This window comes from Hakea prostrata, chromosome 6, assembly GCF_041222555.1.
Source record: "Hakea prostrata isolate BN-2017 chromosome 6, UWA_Hpros_2, whole genome shotgun sequence".
In the NCBI taxonomy this organism is placed as follows: domain Eukaryota; kingdom Viridiplantae; phylum Streptophyta; class Magnoliopsida; order Proteales; family Proteaceae; genus Hakea; species Hakea prostrata.
Genome location: NC_142605.1, coordinates 33,010,582 through 33,034,797, shown reverse-complemented (window position 1 = coordinate 33,034,797; position 24,216 = coordinate 33,010,582). Strand labels below are relative to the sequence as shown.

General features: G+C 38.7%; 4 protein-coding genes across 4 annotated transcripts; 2 read left to right on the top strand and 2 right to left on the bottom strand.

Annotated features, from left to right (window-relative positions):
* The first annotated feature begins 263 nt into the window (after positions 1–263).
* Positions 264–3,300, top strand: LOC149013418 (Tetratricopeptide repeat (TPR)-like superfamily protein). The gene is made up of 2 exons (XM_089158682.1): positions 264–1,965; positions 2,140–3,300. The coding sequence occupies exons 1-2, from the start codon at positions 312–314 to the stop codon at positions 2,436–2,438; spliced, it is 1,953 nt and encodes a 650-aa protein (XP_089014808.1). The 5' UTR covers positions 264–311; the 3' UTR covers positions 2,439–3,300.
* Positions 3,301–3,510: 210 nt separating this feature from the next.
* Positions 3,511–5,840, top strand: LOC149013417 (pentatricopeptide repeat-containing protein At2g13420, mitochondrial-like). Its single transcript, XM_089158681.1, is given in 2 exon segments — positions 3,511–4,114; positions 4,116–5,840. Coding segments are annotated over 2 exon segments (1,611 nt in total). The 5' UTR covers positions 3,511–3,724; the 3' UTR covers positions 5,337–5,840.
* A 1,601-nt stretch (positions 5,841–7,441) lies between these two features.
* On the bottom strand, positions 7,442–15,334 carry PSD1 (phosphatidylserine decarboxylase 1). The gene is made up of 12 exons (XM_089158680.1): positions 15,040–15,334; positions 14,733–14,821; positions 13,684–13,737; positions 13,470–13,535; positions 12,527–12,587; positions 11,864–11,973; positions 11,483–11,736; positions 10,705–10,811; positions 10,319–10,386; positions 9,226–9,303; positions 8,746–8,868; positions 7,442–8,072 (listed from the first exon to the last, which is right to left on the bottom strand). Exons 1-12 carry the CDS (start codon positions 15,185–15,187, stop codon positions 7,911–7,913), a joined length of 1,320 nt encoding a protein of 439 aa, XP_089014806.1. The 5' UTR covers positions 15,188–15,334; the 3' UTR covers positions 7,442–7,910.
* Positions 15,335–16,573: 1,239 nt separating this feature from the next.
* On the bottom strand, positions 16,574–21,961 carry LOC149013415 (cell number regulator 6-like). The gene is made up of 5 exons (XM_089159864.1): positions 21,840–21,961; positions 21,592–21,737; positions 20,919–21,033; positions 17,890–18,155; positions 16,574–17,338 (listed from the first exon to the last, which is right to left on the bottom strand). The coding sequence occupies exons 2-5, from the start codon at positions 21,700–21,702 to the stop codon at positions 17,114–17,116; spliced, it is 717 nt and encodes a 238-aa protein (XP_089015990.1). The 5' UTR covers positions 21,703–21,737; positions 21,840–21,961; the 3' UTR covers positions 16,574–17,113.
* Between the last annotated feature and the right edge of the window lie 2,255 nt (positions 21,962–24,216).

The following is a 24,216-nucleotide window of genomic DNA, read 5'->3' as shown; positions in this document are numbered from 1 at the left end:
CTTAATAGTTTTAAGCAAGGTTTAAAGTATCCCCGAACCCCACGAAAACCCAGTTCCAAATCTGCCCCTTTAGTCTTATTAAAATACATGAGCAATAAAAATACTTAAACCTTTGTTTTAAGTCTCTTATTATAAATCTATGAGTTTTCAATAAAAAATAAAAAAAAAAAAAAAAAAAACCTCCAATATTCTGTCTTTCTCAGCCACTTGCTTTGAAGCACAATGACAATGGGTACAAAGGACTCTGAAAAAGTGTTGTAACAATCAATCTTGCTCACGCTTACCTCTCTCCCTCCTACCCACTCTCATACATGAAACGAGCTCCCATCGAGGCTGCCAAGATAATAAGCAATGCGCTCGTATCCGCTTCGAACCGATCGAGACCTAGTCGTTCATGGAGCCCTTTACTGGAGCAGACTCTCCATCAACTTGGCTGCCGAGACTCTCTCACTCCGTCACTCGTCGCTCGGGTCATCGATCCGTTTCTCCTTGACCACCATTCACTGGCTACTGGCTTCTTCAACTGGGTTTCTCAGCAGCCCGGATTCTCACATACTGCCATTACCTATCAGTCTCTTCTTAAATCCCTCTCAATTTCGCGCCAATTCAACTCCGTTGATAAGCTCTTCAAACAGATCAAAACCCAGAAGATCGTTCTTGACTCATCCGTTTATCGCTCTGTAATTGCTTCACTGATCATTGGTAAGAAAGCTCAGAATGCTTTTTTAGTCTTCAATAAAGTTAGAGAATTAAGTCATGAAATAGGACCTGATACGTGTAATTCGCTTCTTGCTGCCCTTGCGTCTGATGGGTGCATTGATTCTGCAAAAGAGGTGTTTGATGAAATGAGATATAAGGGTATCCCTTTTAGTACTCTGGGATTTGGTGTGTTCATTGGGACGTTTTGTAGAACTGCAGAATTAGATGAGACACTGGGTTTGTTAGACGAGATTAAGCGTGGCATTTGGGAGATTAATGGGTCAATTATAGCGCTTTTGATAGTTAATGGGCTTTGCAGGGTGTCTAGGGTGTCAGAGGCTTTCAAGGTATTGGAGGAGCTTCGGAGTAGATCGTGTAAGCCTGACTTTATGGCATATAGGACCGTGGCTGAAGCTTTTCGTGCCATAGGGAAACCAGAGGAAACCGAGGTGGTCTTGAAGAAGAAGAGAAAGCTAGGGGTGGCTCCTAGGGCGAAAGATTACAGAGAATATATCTTTGCTTTGATTTCAGAAAGGTGGGTGCAAGAAGTAAAGGAATTAGGTGAAATTATTGTAAGTGGAAATTTTCCAATTGAGGAGGATGTTCTCAATGCTTTGATAGGATCAGTCTCTTCCATTGATCCTGAGTCTGCAATTTTGTTCTTTAAGTCCATGCTTGAGCAAGGATGGTTACCAACTCTTCTTACTTTGAGCAATTTGAGTAGAAACCTAAATAAAAGGGGCAAGATTGATGAGATGTTGGATGTCTTTCAGGTTCTTTCCTCCAAGGATTTCTTCTCAGATTTAGAGAGTTATAATTTAATGGTTTCATTCCTGTGCAAGGCAGGGAGAGTGAAAGAAGCTTATGCTGTTCTTCAGCAAATGAAGAGACAAGGTTTTGGCCCAGATGTCTCTGCTTATAATTCTCTAATGGAAGCTTGCTGTAGAGAAGATCTCTTGCGTCCTGCAAAGAGGTTGTGGGATGAGATGTTTGCAAGTGGGTGTCCTGGAAACCTGAAGACTTACAACATTCTTATTCAGAAGTTCTCAGAAACAGGACAGGCTGATGAAGCTCAACACCTTTTTCACCAAATGTTTGTGAAAGGAGTGTCTCCTGATGCCACAACATACATGTCCCTCCTTGAAGGACTTTGTCGAGATGCAAAGGTGGAAACTGCTTTTGAGATCTTCAACAAGTGTGTTGAGCAAGATGTTTTGCTATCTCGAAAAATATTAAGTCGATTAGTGTTTTCTCTATGCAAAGAAGGTATGTCTGTTATGCTTATCACCCATTTTTTATTTAACAGAATGAGTTCTTTATGAGTTCAATTTGCCATGTTATATTTTTGTCTTTTAGTAGTAATAGGTTTTGTTTTGTCATCACCATGAAGATTTCATTTGATTTCTCCATGTTTCATTCAAGATTATGTGCTTCATACAGGTCAATTTGCAGCAGCCTCAAGGGTAGTCTGTGTTAGTGGTCCTCACCCAGAAATCTCTGACTCCCATGTAATTTTACTGAGGTGTTTAGTGGATGCTGGAGAGTCCAGGATTGCGATGGAACATGTCAAATGGATCAGGGACACTTCATCCTCTATATTAGAAGCAATATCTTCTGAACTTCAAGCATCTCTTTCTTCTTCTTTAAATCCAGAGCCAATCCTACAGCTGCTTTCTCAAATAAAGGAACCTCTAGGTTCTGATAATGATGCTTGGATGGAAAAGCTTGCTCCAGGGTGACCAAGTGATTAGTTCAAGTTTCAAAACAGTGACTCTGCAATAAGTAGGGGTAAGGCTGCATATATTATGGCTCCCACCTCGTCAACTGGCTAAACTCTTTTATGCTTGGATTGATAATTGCAAAGGAGCATTTAAAGGAATACTAGAGATAAGCAGAACAGAATTGCCATTGTTGGACTCCTTGGTTGAAATTAGGTGATGGGTTGTTTAGATATCTCCTTGCTGCTAACAGCTTAATGTGGATGGCATTACATCTACCTATTTGTTTTTCGAATGCGATACCCATGAAGACTGCAAGGTATTCAGACCATAACAAGCTTCACAGCCGGTACATTAACAAGTCATGGCGGCAAGTACACAGCATCTCATCGCCTTCAGGAACAGTGACAGTCTGAGACATGGAAATGCAAATGCTTATGGCAAATAATGTGACAAGCATCAAGCCTCAGCAATGATAGCAGCTTTAGGGTATTTGGTCGCTTTGGCAGATGAAATGACTAGCAAGGAATTAATTGAGGTTGAGGAAGTTAGTGTATCATGCTTTGGACCCATTTTTCAGTTGCGCAGTAGGGAAATGCCATAAGTAAGCAAAATTCAGAGTATGCAATGAAGAAATTTCCCCTCACATGTTCACCATACGACCTACGGCTTACGAGTTTAACAAATTCTTGTAAGAATTTCTATTAGGTTTTCCAAAATCCCCATTGAATGTTTCTGAAGGAAAACTTGGATCATAACCATTTGGGTTCTAGGTTCTTAGGCTGGGCTCTTTGATCCCTACCTTAAATTTCGATCATGAGTATTTTTTTTATCAGAATTAAAATGGGTTGGTGTTAAGGGAAAAAATGCATTGATAGCATTATTGACGCATATTTACAAGTATAATTGTTTTACGGTCTAAATTGAAACTTCTGGTCGAAAATGAAAACAAGTAATGACCTGATACAAATTACAAGCAAATCAATCAATATAAACTGAGTCAGCATTAGCATTTTCGAGGATGACCTAGACATAGACTTATTGTAAAAAAGGGGAAACCCTAGACTTAGTGACTGCTGGCCCAAAGAAAAGAAAATATATATCTTGCCATCGGATTCTGTTGGAAGTGCTTTCCGTCGCAAAAGAAGGATCCTAAACATCCACCTGTAGATGGCGCCGGATTCCCCCACCCACATGGATATGTGACGGAAATGGATTTTCAGGCTCACAGCACCGGTAGAGCTTGAAAAGGGTTTAGTGGGACTTGAGAACTTAGTATCGTAATGCAGTGAACCTAAACATCGATAATGGCTTTCAGTTTGTCTCTACGCGGTACCTTCCTTCGCTTCTCTCCTCTGCGGATCTCTTCTTGTTTTGAGATGCAGCATTTATCCTGCGCCTTCCACTCAGAAGAGATATCTGAAGCTCCAGAGGCAGAGTTTGGGTTTTCAGAGGCCCCCAAATCTCCACTTCCTTCTCTGCAAACCTCCACTGATGCAGACTTAGTTTCCAAGATCATAATCCAACAACATAACCCATTCCACACTATGGAGTCCTCTTTGCAACTGAATGGAATCAGGGTTTCTCCTCATCTGGTTCACCAAATCTTGATTCGCCTTAAGAACGTCTCAAAGATTGCACTCGGATTCTTCGTTTGGGCCAAGGATCAGGCGAATTACAAGCACGATACTGCCGCCTTATGATCTGATGATTGATATCCTGGGAAAAGTACGCCAATTTGATGTCGCCTGGCAGTTAATTATCGAGATGGGCCAGCAAAACCTGAAACTCACCTCGAGAACTTTTGGGATTTTGATCCGTAGGTTGGTGGCTGCAGGGCTTACTCGGCAAGCTATTCGTGCCTTTGACGATATGGAGGGTTTGATAGAGAGGGAACCGGACCCAGAAGACTTTCTTTACCTCCTTGATACACTCTGTAAATATGGGTACGTGAAGGTTGCTACGGAGATCTTCAACAAACGTAAATTCAGATTCGAACCCAACACGAAAACTTATACTGTTCTGATTTATGGCTGGTGTAAGATTAGAAGACCACAAATGGCCGAGAAATTCTTTAGGGAAATGATGGATCGTGGGCTTGAACCAAATGCTGTTACCTACAACGTTTTGTTAGATGGTATCTGCAGGAAGGCAAGCTTGCATCCTGATGATCGGTTTGAGAGGACCGTTCAAGCAGCAGAGAACTTGCTCGATGAAATGCGGGAGAGAGGAATAGAACCTGATGTCACTAGCTACTCAGTTGTTCTTCATGTTTATAGCCGAGCTCATAAACCAGATTTAACTCTGGATAAGTTAAAATTGATGAAGGAGAAAGGAATTTGTCCAACTGTGGCAACTTACACTTCGGTTATTAAATGTCTTTGCTCTTGCAGTAGACTCGGAGATGCCGAAGAGCTGCTCAATGAAATGGTTGCCAATGGAGTAAGCCCTTCTGCTGCAACGTATAACTGCTTCTTCAAGGAATATAGAGGAAGGAAGGATGCAGATAATGCTTTGAAATTGTATAAGAAGATGAAGGAGGGATCTTCATGCACACCAACTATGCACACTTACAATATATTAGTGGGCATGTTTTCCAGGTTAAATCAGATGGATATTGTGCAGGAGATATGGAATGATATGAAGGAAAGTGGGGCAGGTCCAGATTTGGATGCATATACCTTGTTGATTCATGGGTTGTGTGAGAAACAGAAGTGGAGGGAGGCTTGCCAATTCTTTGTGGAGATGATAGAGAAGGGTTTTCTTCCGCAGAAGGTTACATTTGAGACACTTTATCGAGGTTTAATACAGGCTGATATGTTGAGGACATGGAGAAGATTGCAGAAGAAACTCGAAGAAGAGTCTATAACATTCGGTTCTGAATTTGAGCTCTACCATTTCAAGCCTTATAGAAGATGATGATATCCCAAGTCTAGCAGGGAAATATCTCAATTTGCCCTATAGAAAATGGTATCCAGCAGATCCAGTTTAAAAGGTTGTTAACTGGATGATGGCACCCAGAGCTTGGAACTAGGCTGATCAGAGAGACTGAATTGGGATTGGTTCAATCATGACATTGCCAAGAACAGGATGACAAGTTCTTGGAAGAAGCTTATCATTGAAGCAGTCCGAAGTCTATTGAACTGCAAGTTTTAGGTGGGGAGGTGTTCATTGAAAAATCAAGACATACACTTCCTTAATTCTATCGGTTGACAGGCTCGTTGAGGATCTGTTGCTTGCTTTCCTGACTCACTCTGGATCTTAATTATGGGGAGCAGCTTGGAAGTTCCTTTTGACTAATAATCTTGTCTTTTACCATCAAAGGGTTGGTATATTACATCTGAAGTATGACACCCATAAGATTAAAATTGCTCTTATAGGTGTAATTTATCTTGATTTTACATTTTCAGTGTAAATGATTGGGTTATGGGAAGTTGAATAAAAATAAAACTGTCTTGCAAAAGTTTATGATGTTTTTCCATTCTAACAAATCTGTGAAGCAAAATTTCAAGAGATTTCTTCTGGTCCTCGGGCGCCAAACAAAAGGTTCACACCATGGAATGGTCCCTTTTATACAGACCCAAAAGAAAAAAGGCCATCTCAATATTAAGAATCTCACCTCACCTTGCTTTTCTGTCTCGGAAAGCATGGGAACTTATGAACCCAATCAATCATTCTGGAGCCATTAATTAATGAAGGAAAGTTACTTTTAAGAATTCTTGCATTTTTAGAAGCATCTGATTCACCCACGGCATCGGGGTGGGGGTGGAAGTCTTTACTGCAAGCTCGAAACCTCATTCAACAGGGATTGTTTATTCAAGTTGGCACACATACATCAATTAACCTGTGGACCACACCTTGGATTCCAAACTGTGAGATGGATCAAGGTTCCTACCCTTTTGCCTCCCAAGCTTTCACAGAAAGTTTCTGATTTTCTTCATCCTAACATGCAGAGGGGGAACAAAAATCTAGTCCAGAAATGGTGGCCACTGGAGGTAGCTAGCATAATCTTCAATATTCCACTTCGTTCCACACCAATGCAGGATAGGGTTGTAGGGAAATTCACGACAACTGGGATGTTCACAGTGAAGTCTGCTTATCGGCTCCATCACTGTCTGTCAATGGTTACCTACTTCCCTTGCTACACCTTCAACTTGGCAGAAGAGATAGTGAGATTCAACATAATATGTAACACAGGTGGAAGATATCATTCAACATTATTTTCATACACCTTCCAAGTACTCTCTTCCGCTGAAGACTATTCTCACCTTACGGAATCTTTGGAAGCTACACACTGGATTGATAGATAAAGCATAACACCTTCCATCTTTGGACCAAATCGTCATCAGCGTTTGGAAATCATGGATAATGCATCTTTCAAACTTGGAATTTTTGAACAAACCTAAAGCACGAGACACCAAGTTCATCCATTGGATTACCCTGCCAGAAAGATGGATAAAGATTGATCTCGATGGATGACATTCCAGAAAAGAAAATGCTCTGGCTTTGGAGGCACTGCAGGGGATACACTGGGCGCTTTTAATTTGCTTTTGGAGAAGGTTGTGGCCAATCGTAACAGAATCATTAGCAATCCATAAAGCCTTACACTGGGGAGCAAATATGCAGACATCACATATTCTGATTGAGAGCGACATCTTACTTGCTAGTAGTATATTTGCTAATGCTGCAGTTAGTAGCTACTGCAAGTGCAATATTAGATACTTTAGGCTGTAAACTTGCTCAAGGTTTCTCTCTCTTAATATATTGCTGTTTACCCCAACAAAACCGAGCAAAAGCCCACGAATGCTCAAGGAACAAATACCTTTTTCTGCTTCGTCATAGCAGAGAAGCTGAGTCTACCCCATTCCGCGTGACTGCAAGTCCAATTTGGCATACTGATGATTCAAGTGGTTACTTCTATTCAGCGTGTAATTTGATTGAATTTTTTTTTATTTTTTCCCCCCTTTTGTGGGGAGTGAAATTTGATGATCAATTTTATCAACAAATCTTGCTGTTCAACCTTAAACATCATCTTTTCTGTTCTCATATTTTAGTTGGTAGAAGCTGGTTCGGCCAATTCTTCTCAGTTACCATAACTAGGATTATCTGCAGGTGACGTGCATTTGCTACCCGTGCTGTTCCCTTGGGAAGCCCGTGAGCGTAGAAATGTGAAGTGGTCTCGACTCCAAATCATATATATTGCACGCAAAACCATGATAATCTTAGCTCATTTGATTAATATAACAAAAACTCAGACCGGATACTATTCAGTAACTTCCAGAATTCCTTTCCTGTCATCCAGCAGTCTGCCTGAGTTGCAGAAGCATTCATCTTGGTTAGGAAGGATGAAATCATCATGAAGAATCAGTGGTCGAACAACATGTAGAGTATCAGTTCAACCCCGTTTTAAAAGCAGCTTCCTTGTCAACGCAGTGTATTTGTATATTCCCATCAACCAAAAGAGAGCATATATCACAGACCCATGCAGTGTCCCTACCTATCATCAGTCCATCTGCCAAGTGCTTCTCCTACACGGATTTTATCCCCACGACCAATGCAGAACTTGAAATCTGACGACCCGTTTTCTCCTTGTGAATTTGATGCAGGAGCTTGGAAGACGAGAACCACAGTTGATCCCATATTGAATGCTGCCATCTGGGAGAAAAATACATATTAATTATAGTAAGTAGAGAAAGCACAAAAATCTAAACAAGAACAAGAAGCAACAGTCATTCACTAAAAAGCAACAAACCCGTAATACGTATATCTGCCACTCCACAGCCCTGAAAGTTAATTAAGCTTTTGGGATGGGTGTATGGTTTGAAATGTTCCACATTCATTTGAAAAAATAATAATAAGAGCAAAGTGCACAATTATTTATACTTCAAACTACCATGAATAGGAAACTGAACCCCCCACACAGCAGGCGAAGGCTGTGTACATTATGATCCTCCCACACCCTGAAGTAGCTGGACCTAGTGTGTGCCCTCATAGTAAAATCTTTTGTGAGGATAAATCATCCATTAAAGGAGAAGAGGGAAGAAAATGAGAGCAGGGTGGAGCTCCAAGAGAGCTACTTCAGCATAGCAAGAAAGAAAATTTCAGCAGACTACCATCACGGAGGGATGGCTGGCTGAAGGGTAGACAATAGCAAAGCCCAGTGTACAACAGTTGGCCTGTTGTTCCTTGGAAGGCCATTTTTTTCAATGCAGGTGGATTAGAACCCCGACACCAATAGCTAAATCATCGATATTGATGCATGAATCATATCTCTGCAACATCCTAAGTAGCCAAGATAGTGGAAATATGATATGGATGCTTAACTAACCTCTTCACCCTTCGTAAGGGCCACTCCCACACCTTCAGGTTCATATATGCGTTCATCTGGAGGCTCTGAATGCAGTGACTTTTTTCTTGGCCTGTTTGTATGAAGCTCTGGTTCAATGAAGAGCTGGCAATTGCAAGCCCAAGAAAAACAACTTATTATATGCACCACATACACTTGTAACATAGTCTTCAAAGCAGATAAGCAAATATACAAAACAGTAGTCTTTCTCCCCCCTCATGAGTCATAAAAACATCTGACACCATTATCAGTGCCATGTGTTTGGTGGATTTATTAGTTGAAAAAAATTTAAAGCCAGTCCGTAGTCAATTGATTTGGCAATGAAGGATGATAGATTATCCATTTAGTATTCAATAAAATAACAAAGAATGTGCAATGCACTCAGAACATGTTCTACGAATGTATATCAAACAGTCGCAAAATTTGGTTCATGCAAGAACAGGATTTGAAAAGTCAATTGACCTCAATAGATCCAATGTTTGTTGCACCAATCGCTGCAATTGCCATATAACCTTCTGCCCATTGACCTTCAAGAACAACCTGTTGACAAAAAGAATCATAGGAAAATCATACTGCAACATTGATGATTAAAATTAGTGAATACCTCCACTGGATCAAGTCATAAAGTTGAATGGAATAAGTGTACCTAAAGGACTATAGAAGTCATAATCCACCAGCAGAGGACCATGACCTGAATTTGATCACCAGGTCCTTGCAAATTAAATCAAATATGTCTAATGACCACCTAGTCAGCTATCCAGAGTACCATGACCTGTATTTGACTAGACCATGGAGTGTAATTCTTTTTCCTCCAACAGCCCCCCCCCCCGGCGCGGAGGGGTCATGCAGCAGGGAAATTTTTTTTCTGCGGGGGAGTGTTTGTCCCAGAGGCACAAAGACACCAGTTGCCGTGGAAATCACGTCTGAAAGAGTTTACATATTGGTGATGGTGCCTTCAAACTCGGAGCCTAAAGATTACTACCCCACAAGGTTCATAAAAACCTTAGTAAAGGAGCCTAACCCATCTTTTCTCTATGGCGACACCTTGACTACACAAGAAAGTTAAACAGCCCATTCACCCTATTGAAAATGAGCTCAGGATGCTGCTCCAAATGAGATGGATAGGTTCATCTCAAAATTCCTCACTTGTCAGTTCAGATAATAAAATGGCTTCTTTAATGCATCAGTTTGTCTTCACTTTCATAGATAAAATCATGAGACATTCAACAAATCATGTCCAGATTCAACACATCAGAGAATCTTACTATTACAGAAATCGACATTAAAAAAAATTAGTGTAAATGATATTCTACAGGAAAAAAAGATTCTATGTATTTGAATTTTTAAAATTTTTAATATATATTATGCATTTTTGCTAAACCAAACAGTAGAACAATCCTATGCTACTGGGAAATTTTTCTTTGCCACCTCTTCACATGGATGCAAACAGAGATGAAGGAACAAAGAATAGCACACAAAGATAATAGTATTTTTTAAAGAGTTACTACATAGTTCAATGGTTCTATAAGAGAGCTATATTAATTGGATAGATTACCCTCTCATTCTCAACATAGAGGTTCCTGATAGTTCTTGTAGCACGTTCATTCAAAGGAAAGAGGCGACCTGCAAACAAGTTCTCCATATAATAAGTAAATATATCATGCCACCCCCCACCCCCAACCAAAATAAAAGGATAAGGAAGAAAAACCACCACCAATGGAGGGTTATTTCTGGCCAATATTTTTGTTGCTAATAAGGTGGGTTGGCTTAGATAACTGCTGTTACATTAGGTTGCAAATAAAACATCTACAAGATGGAACTCATTCTCAAATCAGACATGCATTTATGGATTAGTTATTAGGTTATTACTTTCCCAATCCTGTTATCAGTGTATATGTCTAACACATTATTCAAGGAACAAAGACTTCAGATCTAAATTACCTGAGAAATGGCGACGAATAAATACACTCCAATCGATTGGAGAATGTACTCGATGATAGTCCCCAGGCTTCAGATATATTACACAGTAGAACAGACCCTTCACTGGACTGCAATTTAAAATTCCGATACAAGTGGAAAATTTTCAGCATGGCAACTAACTTTAGATTGCAAAACACTACATTATCAAGTGAAACTTGCATAAAAGTGGCATTGAACATAACTCCTCAAGACCTAAAAACGGGAAGAAGGGGTGACCACATTAAAAGAAGAGATAATGTTGAAAAGGAAGAGAAGAAGATGAACAGGATCTTCAAGACACAAAAAATAAAAATAAAAAGCCACAGACCAATAGGCATAAGTTAGTAATTTAGGATTCTTCTCCTTTACAAAAGACACATTTAAGAGTATTGCAAGGGATTAACAGAGTTTGAAGACCAAAATAAAAGGAGAAACATAGGCATATTGCACCACACAGGCATAAATTAATCATGTGGGACTCTTCCAATTAGAAATGATCATATCTAATTGACCAAACTACATTTCCAGAAGAATGAGCTATGGTAAACTGATTGGCTAAGCTTCCCTTTAAACTTCAGTGACATTCCAAAATCCAGAAGTGGCTAAGCTGTCTCTCAACTATAGTGGCATTTCCAAAATCCAGAACCAAATTCCCGAATAAAAGCATCAAAGGTAGAAGTCTCCGAAAACCCAGAGAAAAATTCAGTGTCACCTCATAAAAGTAACTAGCATTGAGCAGTGGCAGCAAAGACACACTTACCGTGCAGCTGCAGGGTTCCACATTTTAGGAGAAGCCAACGAAATTCGCCACCATGACTTATTGTTTCCATCTTTTGAACTGCTTTTCTGCTCAGTACTTTCTCCATGCATATCATCGTGGACTATCATCGGGAGGAATGAATTTGCACCAAGAAGTGAAGTTGCTGAATAAGAGAAGCCTTTGACTTGCTCAATCATAGCTCCTGGTTCCTTGAGTTCTCCAAATCTCAAGATTGTACCATCCACAGGGCTGACCTGTTACAATGAATGGTAACTCCCAATGATTATGCATCAGTGGGCAACATCATAACTTCAGACCGTTTGAAAACAGATGCAAGCATGCAACACTCATATCAAGTTGCAATAGCCGGTTACCAGTTACCAGACAATGTGGATCAGGGTCAATGGACCTGGAGCCCACTTTAAGAGAGTGAGAAAAAAACTCCCGCAGAGATCTGTACTCATCAAGAGGGAGACCTATTTCTTCTAAATCTGCAAAAATGGAACAATGGTCAGTGAAGAAGCTTACACTGAGATGCCTAAGGAAGCATGTAACTACAAACTAAAATATCATCAAAGTACTATCTTTCCTGCACCCAAAACCCACCTAAACAGCACTAATACAGCTCAAGCTGACACCCTTCCTTACCAACGTAATCAAACCTTATATGATTAAGGAGTGGCACCTTTCTATCATCACAAACATTAAAAAGAAAAAAATGCATGAGTGCATGATGAATTTTAACAACATTTGCATGCATTCAAAATGATTAGAATAATGGTACTAGAATATTTTATACTATTAGATGATGAACTGCAAAACATGTTTTCTATATTTCCTTTGTTCTGGTTGGTGGTGATCCTGTAAGAAACAGTTACTGCAAGCTGGTGAAATGATCATGTCATCTGCTCTTCTCTTGTCCCTAGCTTATAGTTCTATTTAAAAAAAGAAAAAAAAATCTTCTACTTATCCTCACAAGGAAATAATGTGTAATTTCACTACAATCAAAATTCAATTAGAGGTAAGGAGAAGGGATGGCAATACTTGAATGAAATGCCCGAGCCCAAGCATTGTAGATGTAAGGACGAAAGAAGACAGGGATCTCCTGAGAGAAAAAAATTGCAGGTAGATTGTAAGTAATACGTCATCATAAACACCACAATTCAGCACCTTCAGGGGGGAGGGGAATTCCACCAAAGAGCACATATGGTAGATACGTTTTTGAAAGTTAGAAGGAGGTGAATAAATAATCATATCAATAGAAGAGTTAACAACAGAACATGAAATTGGAAAAACATGTAGACGCAACAACTACATCAACAGAGAATGGCATCAGAGATACAAGAAAAAGAAAGTTCTGTCATTGAAAAAGCAGAGACAAAGCAACAATATCAAGGTAGTTTAACATAACCAACATTGAAATACATCAAAACTACACTAGTAAAGAATAAGATGCAAGAATCTTATTCCCAATCACACACACAAAATGTAAGATTACAGACAGATTAATAAGTCACAATCTAATCAGCATTCTATTGACACAGAGAAACTGAAGCACAACTCTTTATATTTAGTGGAATCTTTGAACCCAGATACATTTAAATATTTCCGAATTGTAATATCCTATATTTTTATATTGATCTCAAAAGTGAAGGAAACTATAGTATTACAGGTTTTAAATTACCTTTTTTTAGGAAATAGAGCAAGTTAGTGGTATGTAAAAGTAAAACTGAGTCGCCAAATTTTTTTCCATATATTAGGCATATTAAAAACATAACAGTGAATGAAATCAAAGGAACTATATTAAGAATAAAAGGATACATCAAAACAGAACCATGTTTGAAGGGACAAAGGCTCTAAGCAAAAGTTGCAAAACCATGCGTCCTGAAGTCCCCACATGCATATCCAAGGTGAAAACGGTAGACATACTAGAAATCTCAAGGTGCCCTAAAATGTAGATGATTATCTAAGGTGACATAACACTCACCAAACTTGTCATGAAACCCCAAAATCGAGACATGGAGCACAATGGTAGCAACCTCAGGAATGTGGCCTATATTGGGAAAACATCAAATAAATGAATAAAATGTCAGAAGCCAAGCCATGCAACTTCAGCATCTTGGGAAGCCAATAGTAGTTCAAGAATATAATGAATGCAACATGACGCATTATTAAGAACCATTAAAGAAAAGGGTAGTTACTTTTACATCAGGAGAGAACTCAATTTCAAACCCTTTCTCCTTTGCTTCTTCAACCTATCACAAACAAATGATACAACTAACAACTTATTTTTTTTATTAAAAAAAAAAAGAGTAATATTTAACACATAGTAAATCAAAAATTCTAAAATTTTTCAAACTCTTTCCATGCTGATGTACAAGAAGTGCATTAATATATAGCCATATTCAGTTTATCTGATTGAACTGCAAAATGCCAGCAGTTCAATTGTTTGACACCTACAACTGCAAGTCCAGATGTGAAGAAGTACAAATCAAACATAATGATTTGTAAACATAATCATCTTAGCAAATAAAACCCAGCAGCAAACCACTGAACATCAGCCTAGGTCCATTCAAAAAGGGGATCAAGGGGAAAAGAAGTTGGCATATCCAACAGTTAAGTTTGCACAATCATTACAACTCTATTAATGGATCTGATACAAAGTGCAAAGGCTAGCCTGCTTTCAAGGAATCCAACACATTCTATCTATAATCAGGTACATTTGATTCAAAATTAAATATCCACATTGACTATAAAAATTACTTCATAATCTCATGGAATGGAATGCTATAACAGAAAGAAACATCCACACACTGCCAAATTGAGTAATAGCATATTAGATGTAGAATTACTTCAAAAGAAAGAAAACTGTGTAATAGTAAATAGTCATGGGTTAGTTAGTCAATACATAGGAGAACATGTTATTTTCAGAGCTAATTCCAAAAGAAGACATGCAGCTTGTGAGTTGTGACAAGGCTCAACTGTCCGTACAATACAACTGATAGCCTCATCCAAATCTAGTCCAATTTCATAAAGGCTGCTTGTGTTCAAATTTAAAAGCATTAATAACCAGATTCATGTCCATTTTCTTACTAGTCTCTTTTACGAAAGCTTCCTGTTAGTGCCCCCCCCCCCCCCCCCCCAAAAAAAAAAAAAACGAATATGGACAACTAAAATGAAAGATATTTCCAGTTATCCTCATTTTAAAACAGGGCAGATCCATTGGTCTACAGAGTACAGACATAAATACCTTTTTGTCGTCATAGAGACGTCGAGCATGAAGAACTCCAAGCATAAGTATGGTAGCAACAGTTGCACCAGGCACCAGATAAGAACCATCTGAAAACAAATGAGATTGTGATATAATGTCTCAATAAATTGGGAATAAAGTACTGAGAATTCTACTAGTATCAAGAGTACTACACTGTAGAAATGAACGATCGAAAGACAAGCAACACAATATATCGGCATACACAAGAAGCTATCGACGAGAATGCAGAGACGAAGAACAGATTTGAAACAGCCAAAACAAGAATTCTACAGAAGAAGAAGCTCGCCTTTAGAGTTGCCGCTTCCGCCACTGACTGATGCTTTGGTTTGGAGACTCCTTGTGAAGGAAGTGAAGCAAAGACGAGGAGGAAGAGGATGGCGGAGATGTAAATGCGCGGGAAAGAATGGCCATTTTCCAGGAACCCTAGGCCTCATTCTTTTGAACTCTCGAGTTCGGATTTAGAGTGATTTCAAATTGTAAACGGATAACTGCTGAAATCAGCTATTTGGCGGGTGAGGAAAGTCGATGACGGTAGGGTTTTGAGAAAAGCGCCATTAGTGCACCTTATGTCCATCCAGTGATCCAGAAAACTAAAAACGCATTTACCAGCCTACCCCTCATTTTTATTTTATTTTATTAAAAAAAAATTTTTGGGAGGGGGGCAAAGGACCGTTTATATATGAAAGATGGAATATTAAGTACGTAGTCAATAAGCAAGTCGAATCCACGAACTCTTCTTCAAGAGGTGTTTGCCAGCAACTTTCGTTGGTCCTATCCCCAAGGACGAAATGCGCCATACCGAGGCGGGGGCACCCGAAAGGACGACGCACTACGGAAAGAAGGGAGCCGTGAGGAACCGGAGGGCGGGGATGGTAAGGTCGCAAACAAAGCACAAACCCACCACCATAGGCTACGGCACAAGAGGAAGAAAGATAAGAGAAAAGCGAGGATGAGCAAGGCCAGATCTCCCACGTCCCACAGAAGACGACGGCGGCCCGAGGAAGAGATCAGCGGAGCAAGCGAGAGGCAAACGAAGACACGGAAGAAAAAGAAAATGAAAAACACAAAAAGCAAATCTATATCTGGTCCGAGAGAGGATTTGAAAGATTTAGAGCAGCTAACGCAGCGGGTGCACACCGGTGGAAGCATAGCATCGGCCTCTCTCCTCCATCGCCTCATAGATGATGAAGTCTCGAATCGACAAAGCTTGTATATCTCGATTTTTTGCGACATTTAGAAGTAATCGGCGATGGATCACGAAATTTCGACGATTTATCATTGACTTTAGGCAAATTTTGTATCGACTCCCCATGTCCGCTCTATTCCGGCATACCGATTTTTCGCCAAAATGTCGCGACTTTTCAGCGACTTAATATACTATGCCTATCCCTTCATTTTTTTAAATTAGAAACTTTAGACGAACAAATCACTAATGTTTTCTGACACTATGTTTGTTTGGCTACCGCTGTCGGTCATGGATGTTACCAGATCGACAGACCCCAATACACGGGCTATGTACTGAAGAAGGTTCAGGAAAAAATGTGGTACAGCTGCAGATATAATAAATCAAGAGGCAATTTTATAATTAAAAAAAAATTCAAAAGGCAACTTGTGCTCAATCTTTTAATCAAACTGAAACCACTCAATTTGGATTTAATTGGTTTTCTCACATTCCATGAGTTCGGGCCTTATGGCAAGCTGAAGAATAATCAAGCAAAAGGCTTAGATACCTTCATTATATGTAAGGTTCTAGTTTTAGGAAAATCTTTTCAACCTGAATGCACGACTAGTTGTGGGAAAATGTTTTCTACCTGAAGGCGTGACAAGTCAGGAAAATATTTTCAGTGGGCATGTTATCTTTGACATCATTTAACCACAAGTCCAACAAAAGATTTCTCCATTTAACATTGAAACTACCTCAGATCAACCAAACACTACTTGACAAATAGTAAGGATAAAACAGTGACGCCATTGATGCCCCTGAATGAAGGGTAATTGAGTCAGATGAAAGAGTGATCAATTACCAAAATAAAGATGACAGTGACAAAGAGGCAGCATTCAGCAGGTTAAATTCTCCAAACGAAAAATGATAATTCTACATGAGATAGCTACAGGGCCAGATGAACAGTTAAATACTTGTAGACGAAGTGACAAGGAATTCAAAACATTATAAAGGTGATGCTTCCAACTGGTGCATAGTATATAACTCATCAAATCTATGGCGAGTTTCTCTCTGAAGGATGCCTACATAAGCATCCCACAATTGGGTACAAATTTGACCCAAGCAAATACAAGAAGAAAAGAGAAAGCACACAAAATCTCCATTTCTATTCTAGCCTTTGTACTGCATAATCTGAATCCTACAAGGCCTGCATTTCCAAATTAGAGCGCTCACTACCATTTGCTTCAGCAGCTGTAGACTCTTGGTTCTCATTTGAATTCATTTCTTGTACCGGAGGAGGGTTGACAATTGTTACAGGCATTGCAAGATTATCAGACAAGCGTCCTTTCATTTCCCTGTGTTCCTGACACAATGCACACCAGTGCATGCAGCAATGTACCATGCATGGGTCACAAGGGGAGTTCTGCACAAAGTAATATTAGTCAGCAAAGAAAAACAGACACAGATAATTTAGATATCAGAGAGTTTACTACATGTTCAGGAATTGCTCACAGCATAAACAAAGACAACCTGAAAAGAAAATTACCAAGACAACCTTTGATATGATATCAAACAGGGGGGGGGGTTACTAGATAGCATTAGCTAATGCCTGTGTTTTTTGTCCACCAAACTTACTGAGCCATAACTAACTGTAGCAATTTTATTTAACAACTTATGGTAGATGCAGGATCTAGAATGATTCTGGTAATTCAGGAATGGGACATGATTTGCTGCCAGGCCACTTGGCACCTGCACCAGCACAGGGGTGAGTTGGAGCACCTACTCGTCTTCCTAAAATTTCTATTTAGCATTTCTTTGTATTTTTGCTTGGTTTTTCAGGCAGATTTTTTATGTGCTCCATAGAGTACATTATTATGATTCTTTGTATGTCAAAAAGCCTCATGCTCATCATTATTCAAGGCCATTTAAGAATGTAAGAGGAGCCAATGTACAAATGAAGAAAACAGAGATCACCTGGAGATGATATTTCTTCTGTAATGATTGTCGGAAAAGGCCAGTATAGATGCCACACATCCACCAAGTAAACATCAAACCCTCACAAATTAGAAACGATGTCCTTGGATCAATACCATGGAAAATTGCTGTTGCTATGGCTAGTGCAATTCCACCCTCAACACAAATGGCATGAGAAACACATGGTTGTGTCCAGGGAATATCTTCTCTCAGGGTTTCCACATTACGCCCAAACAACACACAAGGGCAAAAAAGTCCAGTCCAACCTGTAGAAATGAAACAAGAGGTAAAACATGTTTCTATGTTAGTTAATGAAGGAATGCTATAAAGATTCATATTTAATGCTGAAAAGAGAAAAGGTTTAACTTAACAAAGGAAATCAATTGTTGACATAATCAGGTTTTCAGTTTTCAGTTTTCTGTTTGTTACAAAAAAAAATTTATAGTACTGAAAAATTAAACTAACTTTGATACAATATAAATGAGACTTTATTTCTACATGCAGAAACTACAGAAACTGCCCGTTCTGAGCACCAAGATAAACATTTACTAGAATTCACAGCAACAAAAGTAGATTAGCCAGCATTCAATTTGAAAAAAATGGGCTACTGCCATCAAACATTTCCTTCCACTTAGTGTGACAAAAAATAAATAAAAAACTGAAAAGTTCAAAACAAGATCTGAGAGAATCTGGAATAAATAAAATAAAATAAAATAAAAAAAGCCCCAGCTTAATCAATTAGACTTGTTCATCATCACTCAAACTCTTAATTGTCCAAAATTGGGTATAGTTAAAAACAACCAAATCCTCTTAGCAGTTACCACTGTGTTGGCAGAGCCTGTTATTTTAATACGCTACAGTTCATTTGCTGTCAAGTGTATCGGTTAGTAGCAGTTTTCGGTCCTTTGCTAATGTTTCCATGGCACCCTCCATTTGAACCCTGAGAAAGTGTTTGTCAGATTTTATTTTATTTTATTTTATCTCTTCTGTGTGTGTGTGGGGTGCGGGGGTAGAGAAGGAAGAAAAAGGGGGTGGCCACAAAAGCAACCATGTAGGAGACAAAAGAATCTCAAATTCCACGTAACAACAATGTGCATGTTCCTTGGGGTGTCCTGAATACACCGGTGGGTTAACATCTGAATATAAGAGCTAAAATCCAAACAAATGGCTATACAAATCAAATCCACCATCCTAGAATTGGATGTCCATCTTGAGAGATTCCATCCACTCAAATGTGCCATAAAGAGGTCCCAAAACAAGCTTATCAATGGTGTCACAAATAGATTTGCTGGCAAAAGATCTAAAAATCCACAACCATTCTTGAGTAGAACTCCAAACACCTCTAATGCAGGGATAAATGGTTCTGATGCAATGAAGTCAAACTGAACGGAACCAAGCAGGCTTGAGGATGGGGAAAAAATAGGTTACCGAAATCTTCAGCGTCATTCCAGCAAATGCAGCAAGAAGGGAATGAGCTATAATGGTGAAGAAGAAAGGCTTGGGTTGGGATGCAAAGGTTGAGGGAACACCTCACAGGGAAGGCATGGGAGGGGATATGCTCTTCCACTGTGGAGTCTGGGGGGAAATAATAACCAACAGAAAATCCAGGCACACACCCTACCTTTCTTTCCCTTTTTTTTTGGGGGGGGGGGGGGGGGGGGAAGATTGGGTGGGTAGGCACGACCCATCGGGTGTTAAACTCATGACATCTTAAATGTGAGGTGTTGATTTTTAACAACCGAGCTACCCCCACTGGATTAGCTAGTGCACAACTTACACCACACTAATCAGCCGTATCCCAAATGGGATCGGTTAAACCCCGCATATATTAAATCATTTAAGAGGTCAATAGAAGTAGTGTCCATGAATTGAACATAAGTAGTCTGTATTCCCTCCCTCTCCAGGTGATGAAAGTCACCTAATATAACATATCCCCTGAACATGAGAACATCAACAGAGATAGTGAACCAACAGCAACTAGATCTAACTCTCTTGAACATTTTAACTGGTAAAACCTACAAGAATTTCATCCATTAGGGTAGAGAACTAAACATATGAATTAAAGGATCATATCCATTTAATGTCAACACACTTTCAATAGTATAATCAAGCAATGAATATGCTAGGTATGAAAACCCCAATCAAGCATTTGATATCCCCAGACAAATGGCCCCTTGATAGTTTAATCTATAACTGACGTCTACTTGAGCACTAATGCTGCAAATAAGATTTTATTAGAAATGAAAATAACAAGTAGACCGGTAGTCCTTCAATTCCGCGGCCAATCTCCTTTAGGATCAGAGTAACAAACTACTGTTGCTTCCTTGGATTAAAAGACCTACACAAGATCATGCTTCATTTTTCAAAAATAGCAAGGAAAACCCATCTGTGGAATCGTAGAAGTGTTTCACATATCCAGGTTACGTCATACATCCATAGTTGTCAAATGATTAGGAGATCCTATGTGTTAGAGGGGGTCAAAAGCTAAGATGACACCTAGGCAACGCATTGACTACTATGTGTTACTGAGTAAAATGTTTCACGCCAATAAGTTCCATCTCAACTACTACCATGAAGATGTGACACTCAAATCACAGGAGGAGGATAGACAGTATTTTTTTATTTTATCACAAATCAAATTTTATCTAGCACATTACAAATTTTAGGTATTTAATAAGCTTATCAAGTAAATGGTTGCCAAACTAACAATATAAACCGAATAACTACTCCAGATTTTCATATTTTCAGCACTAGCTAGTCATAATTACAGCCAAGTACTTAATTTAGTTTGGAGGGGTTGAAGGAAAAGGGATGATTAACGCCTGTTATATGAAACTAAAATTTTCAACCATATCTATCTATCTAACACTAACAATTACAAGAAATGGGTCTGGCAACATTGCATGAATTAACATTTATAATTATGATGGAAGAAGAAAAAAAAAGTATTTCAAATAGGGAAAGAAAAAAGAAGGAATTCATAAAACAATGCCAACTGAAGTAACGTACAAAGGAAGGAGGACACTTACAACTTTCTGTATCCTGATGACAGCTAAATATCCCGGTTGACCAAGGCTCATCTGCAGGAGGTTCATAGCTCTCAGGAAGGACCTGACCACACTCACTGCACCGGTGAACATTTAACTGCTCAATAACACAAGCAATCAGAAATTACATTGAAAACCTTCTGGAAGAAACTAAAGCATAGTATCCCCCAAGTTGAAAAAATCTGAAACATTATATGTTCCTCCAGTTCCGTGAGAGAATCGTCGCATCATTTGTGTCAAGGTGTTGATATAACATTACTAGAAACAAACCAAACAAGAAATGGTATCGGCAGATCAAGACTGGAAAACAACTTATTATGACTGCCACCACATAGAGTTTCTCAAAAACATTCGTCCAGCAATAAATAAACTACTTGCAAAGAATAGAAGGTTGCAGGTTGTAATGACAAGTAAGCGGCATTCGGCAAAATAATTCAACAAGTTACTCCTGTAGTTATAATTATTCGTTTTTAATCCGGATTTGAATCAATCAACATTTAAAACAGAAAAGAAATAACTGAACAGATCTCCAATAAGCATTCAAAACTATAGCCAAAATGAAGATTGCAAATGAAGATTGGAATAACTACTCTCAATCAAATCAAATCAATAAAAAGGTTAAGAAAAGAAAACAAGGAAGGCAATAAGAACAGACCTGAGGAACCGGAATAGGCTGATTAAGCTCCCCTGGAGTTATTTCCTCCTCCACAGGAGCTTGTTCCTTCGTAAGCTTCACATAGCGGGAATGCGCACTCCCATCAGCCATCGGATCCAACAATGAGAATCAAATTGAGGAACTCCCTGAAATATCAAAGCTATAAATTATACAATAACCTTCCAAATCTAGCAAATCCGGAAGAATTTGTGAATGATAATCTCTCCGCGCGTTCACGGCAACCAAACCTTTGCACCACCAAATCTGGTTAGGCATCCAAACACTGGCGAAACTTTCCACGAAGATCATTTACCTATGAAGATATTGTCAACGCATGAGCAAATCGTCCCCCAAAACCAGTGGAAACGCCAATTTTAAAATCACTCGACGACAGGGGCGGACCCAGATTCAATAGGGTTCCGAATAAAAAAAATTCAGAGGCAAGCACCAATACTTTTACGCCACACATATTGTGTGGGCCCTTATAATATCCATTAGATTCCACCTATGAATTATTTTATTATATTAAGAAATACTCCTACATATATTTTGTGGGGCCCATATATATTTGATAAAAATAAGTAAATTATTAATAATGTTTTTTTTTTTTTTTAATGAGGTTTATCGGGCTAGCTTTTATAGGCAGGCTTCGCTCCTGGCCCGGATTTGAACTTTGATCACCTATGTGGAAGCGTTGGGCTTTGCCAACCGAAACACCCCTCAGGGTTGGCATTTTTTTTCCAACAAGGTAAATTAAAGCATCAATTAAAAAAAATACACGTGACTTTTAACCCTAAAAAATTTGCAAACAAAAAAAATGTAGGTACGAAATGCAAACTAATGGGAGTTAGTTACCTTATAATTATTGACATTTTATTTACAATATAAAACCAATAATAAAAATTGCAAAAGAAATACAAAAACAAAGAATGTAAAATCAAATAAGAATAACATAAAAAATAAGTAAAAGATAAAAAATAAATAAATTAAAAAAGAAAAAGAGAACCTAATTGTACAAAAGATTTTTTCTCAAATTTTCCTTAATTCGCACTTATAGAATAAATAAAAAGAAAGATATCAAAGAGAATAAATAGGAAGAAAATAGGAGATATAAGAGAATAAATAGAGATTGAGGAGTTAATTTCCATGAGAAATTACATTTTAAATATTTAATAATATATATATTTTTTTAATTTCTCTTAACCCACGTTTATAGAAGGAGAATCTATAAAAAGAAAAGATGTGAAAGAGAAGAGAGAGGAGATTAATAGGATTTGAGGAGTTTAGTTTCCATTAGAAATGGTTTTTACAAAAAATTTCCTTAACCCACGTTTATAGGAAGGATAATAAATAGAAAGAAAATATGTGAAAGAGAAGAGAGGGGAGAATAGATAGGGATTGAGGATTTACTTTTTAAAAGAGATACATTTATACCCATTATTTTACCTTTAAAATTTGTTTTCAAATTAATTTGGAAGGGGGTAAATAGTGATATTTCACATGTGATAAGAAAAAAAAAGACTAAAAAAATGAAGGAAATTAATATAAAAAATAAAAAAAAACTTAGGAAATAGTTAAAAAAATTAAAAATCCAGAGACCATGGCCCCCAGGCCCCTTAGTGGGTCCGCCCCTGCTCGACGAGATCTCTAACATGTAAGTTAGTCTTCTTTTTAGAATGTACGTTAGTCTTCAACATGACATCAGCCAAGATTTCAGGGATCATTATGACGGAAATACCCTTATTTGACGATGAATCAAATCATGAAAATCTATCGCGCTGTGGAAAGCTGACCTCCGTAAGATTTACCTTTTTACACTCAAATCCACCTAAGGGTTATATGTGAATTTCAATACATAAAATATTGGGATGGATTGGAAGAATTCGGAACATCACCCCTGACGGGGAGCACAGAGTGCTCCCCGACAACTTTTCCACCACAAATATGGTGGGGCCCACCCGTAAAAAATATAAAAAATATAAAATATAAAAACCCTCCCATCACCCCACCCCTGGGCCCCCCTGTTTTTATGGTGGTAAAGCCGTCGGGGAACACTTTGTGCTACCCCGACGGGGAGCTGATCCGGACTCGGATTGGAATGGTCCACGTAGATAGATGACGTGGGGATGGTTAGGAACGAAGGATCAAGAGCCTTTCCATTCCTTAAAGGGCCTAAATCCCAAGGCCCATTTGAAATCCACACTCCGGACTAAATTAGAATTTAGGCCCAACCAGCCCAACTTGATCGGATTTTTCCAAAAGGTCTACGAGAATCTTGGATCATTTGATGATCACACAAGCCACACAAACCAGCACCCGAAAGCTAAGAACGAAAAACCACATTCCATAATCTCAAGGGGTTGGCTCTTTTGGTATGAGACCAACATCTCGTATTATAAGGTCACTAGTTCGAATCATCTTGGAGCCAGTGAACTCTATCGTATACTTGAAGGATAATTTTCGTTTGGATCCCCTGAAGTTTGATCTAAATCATTTTTTATCCAAAGAAAATGGCATTTTTCATTTGCTTCATTTATGTGTGGTATGAGAAAAACCAATTAAAGACAAAAATTATCTTTATGTCTAAAATACCATTTTACCATTAAGTCATCATGATCATGACAT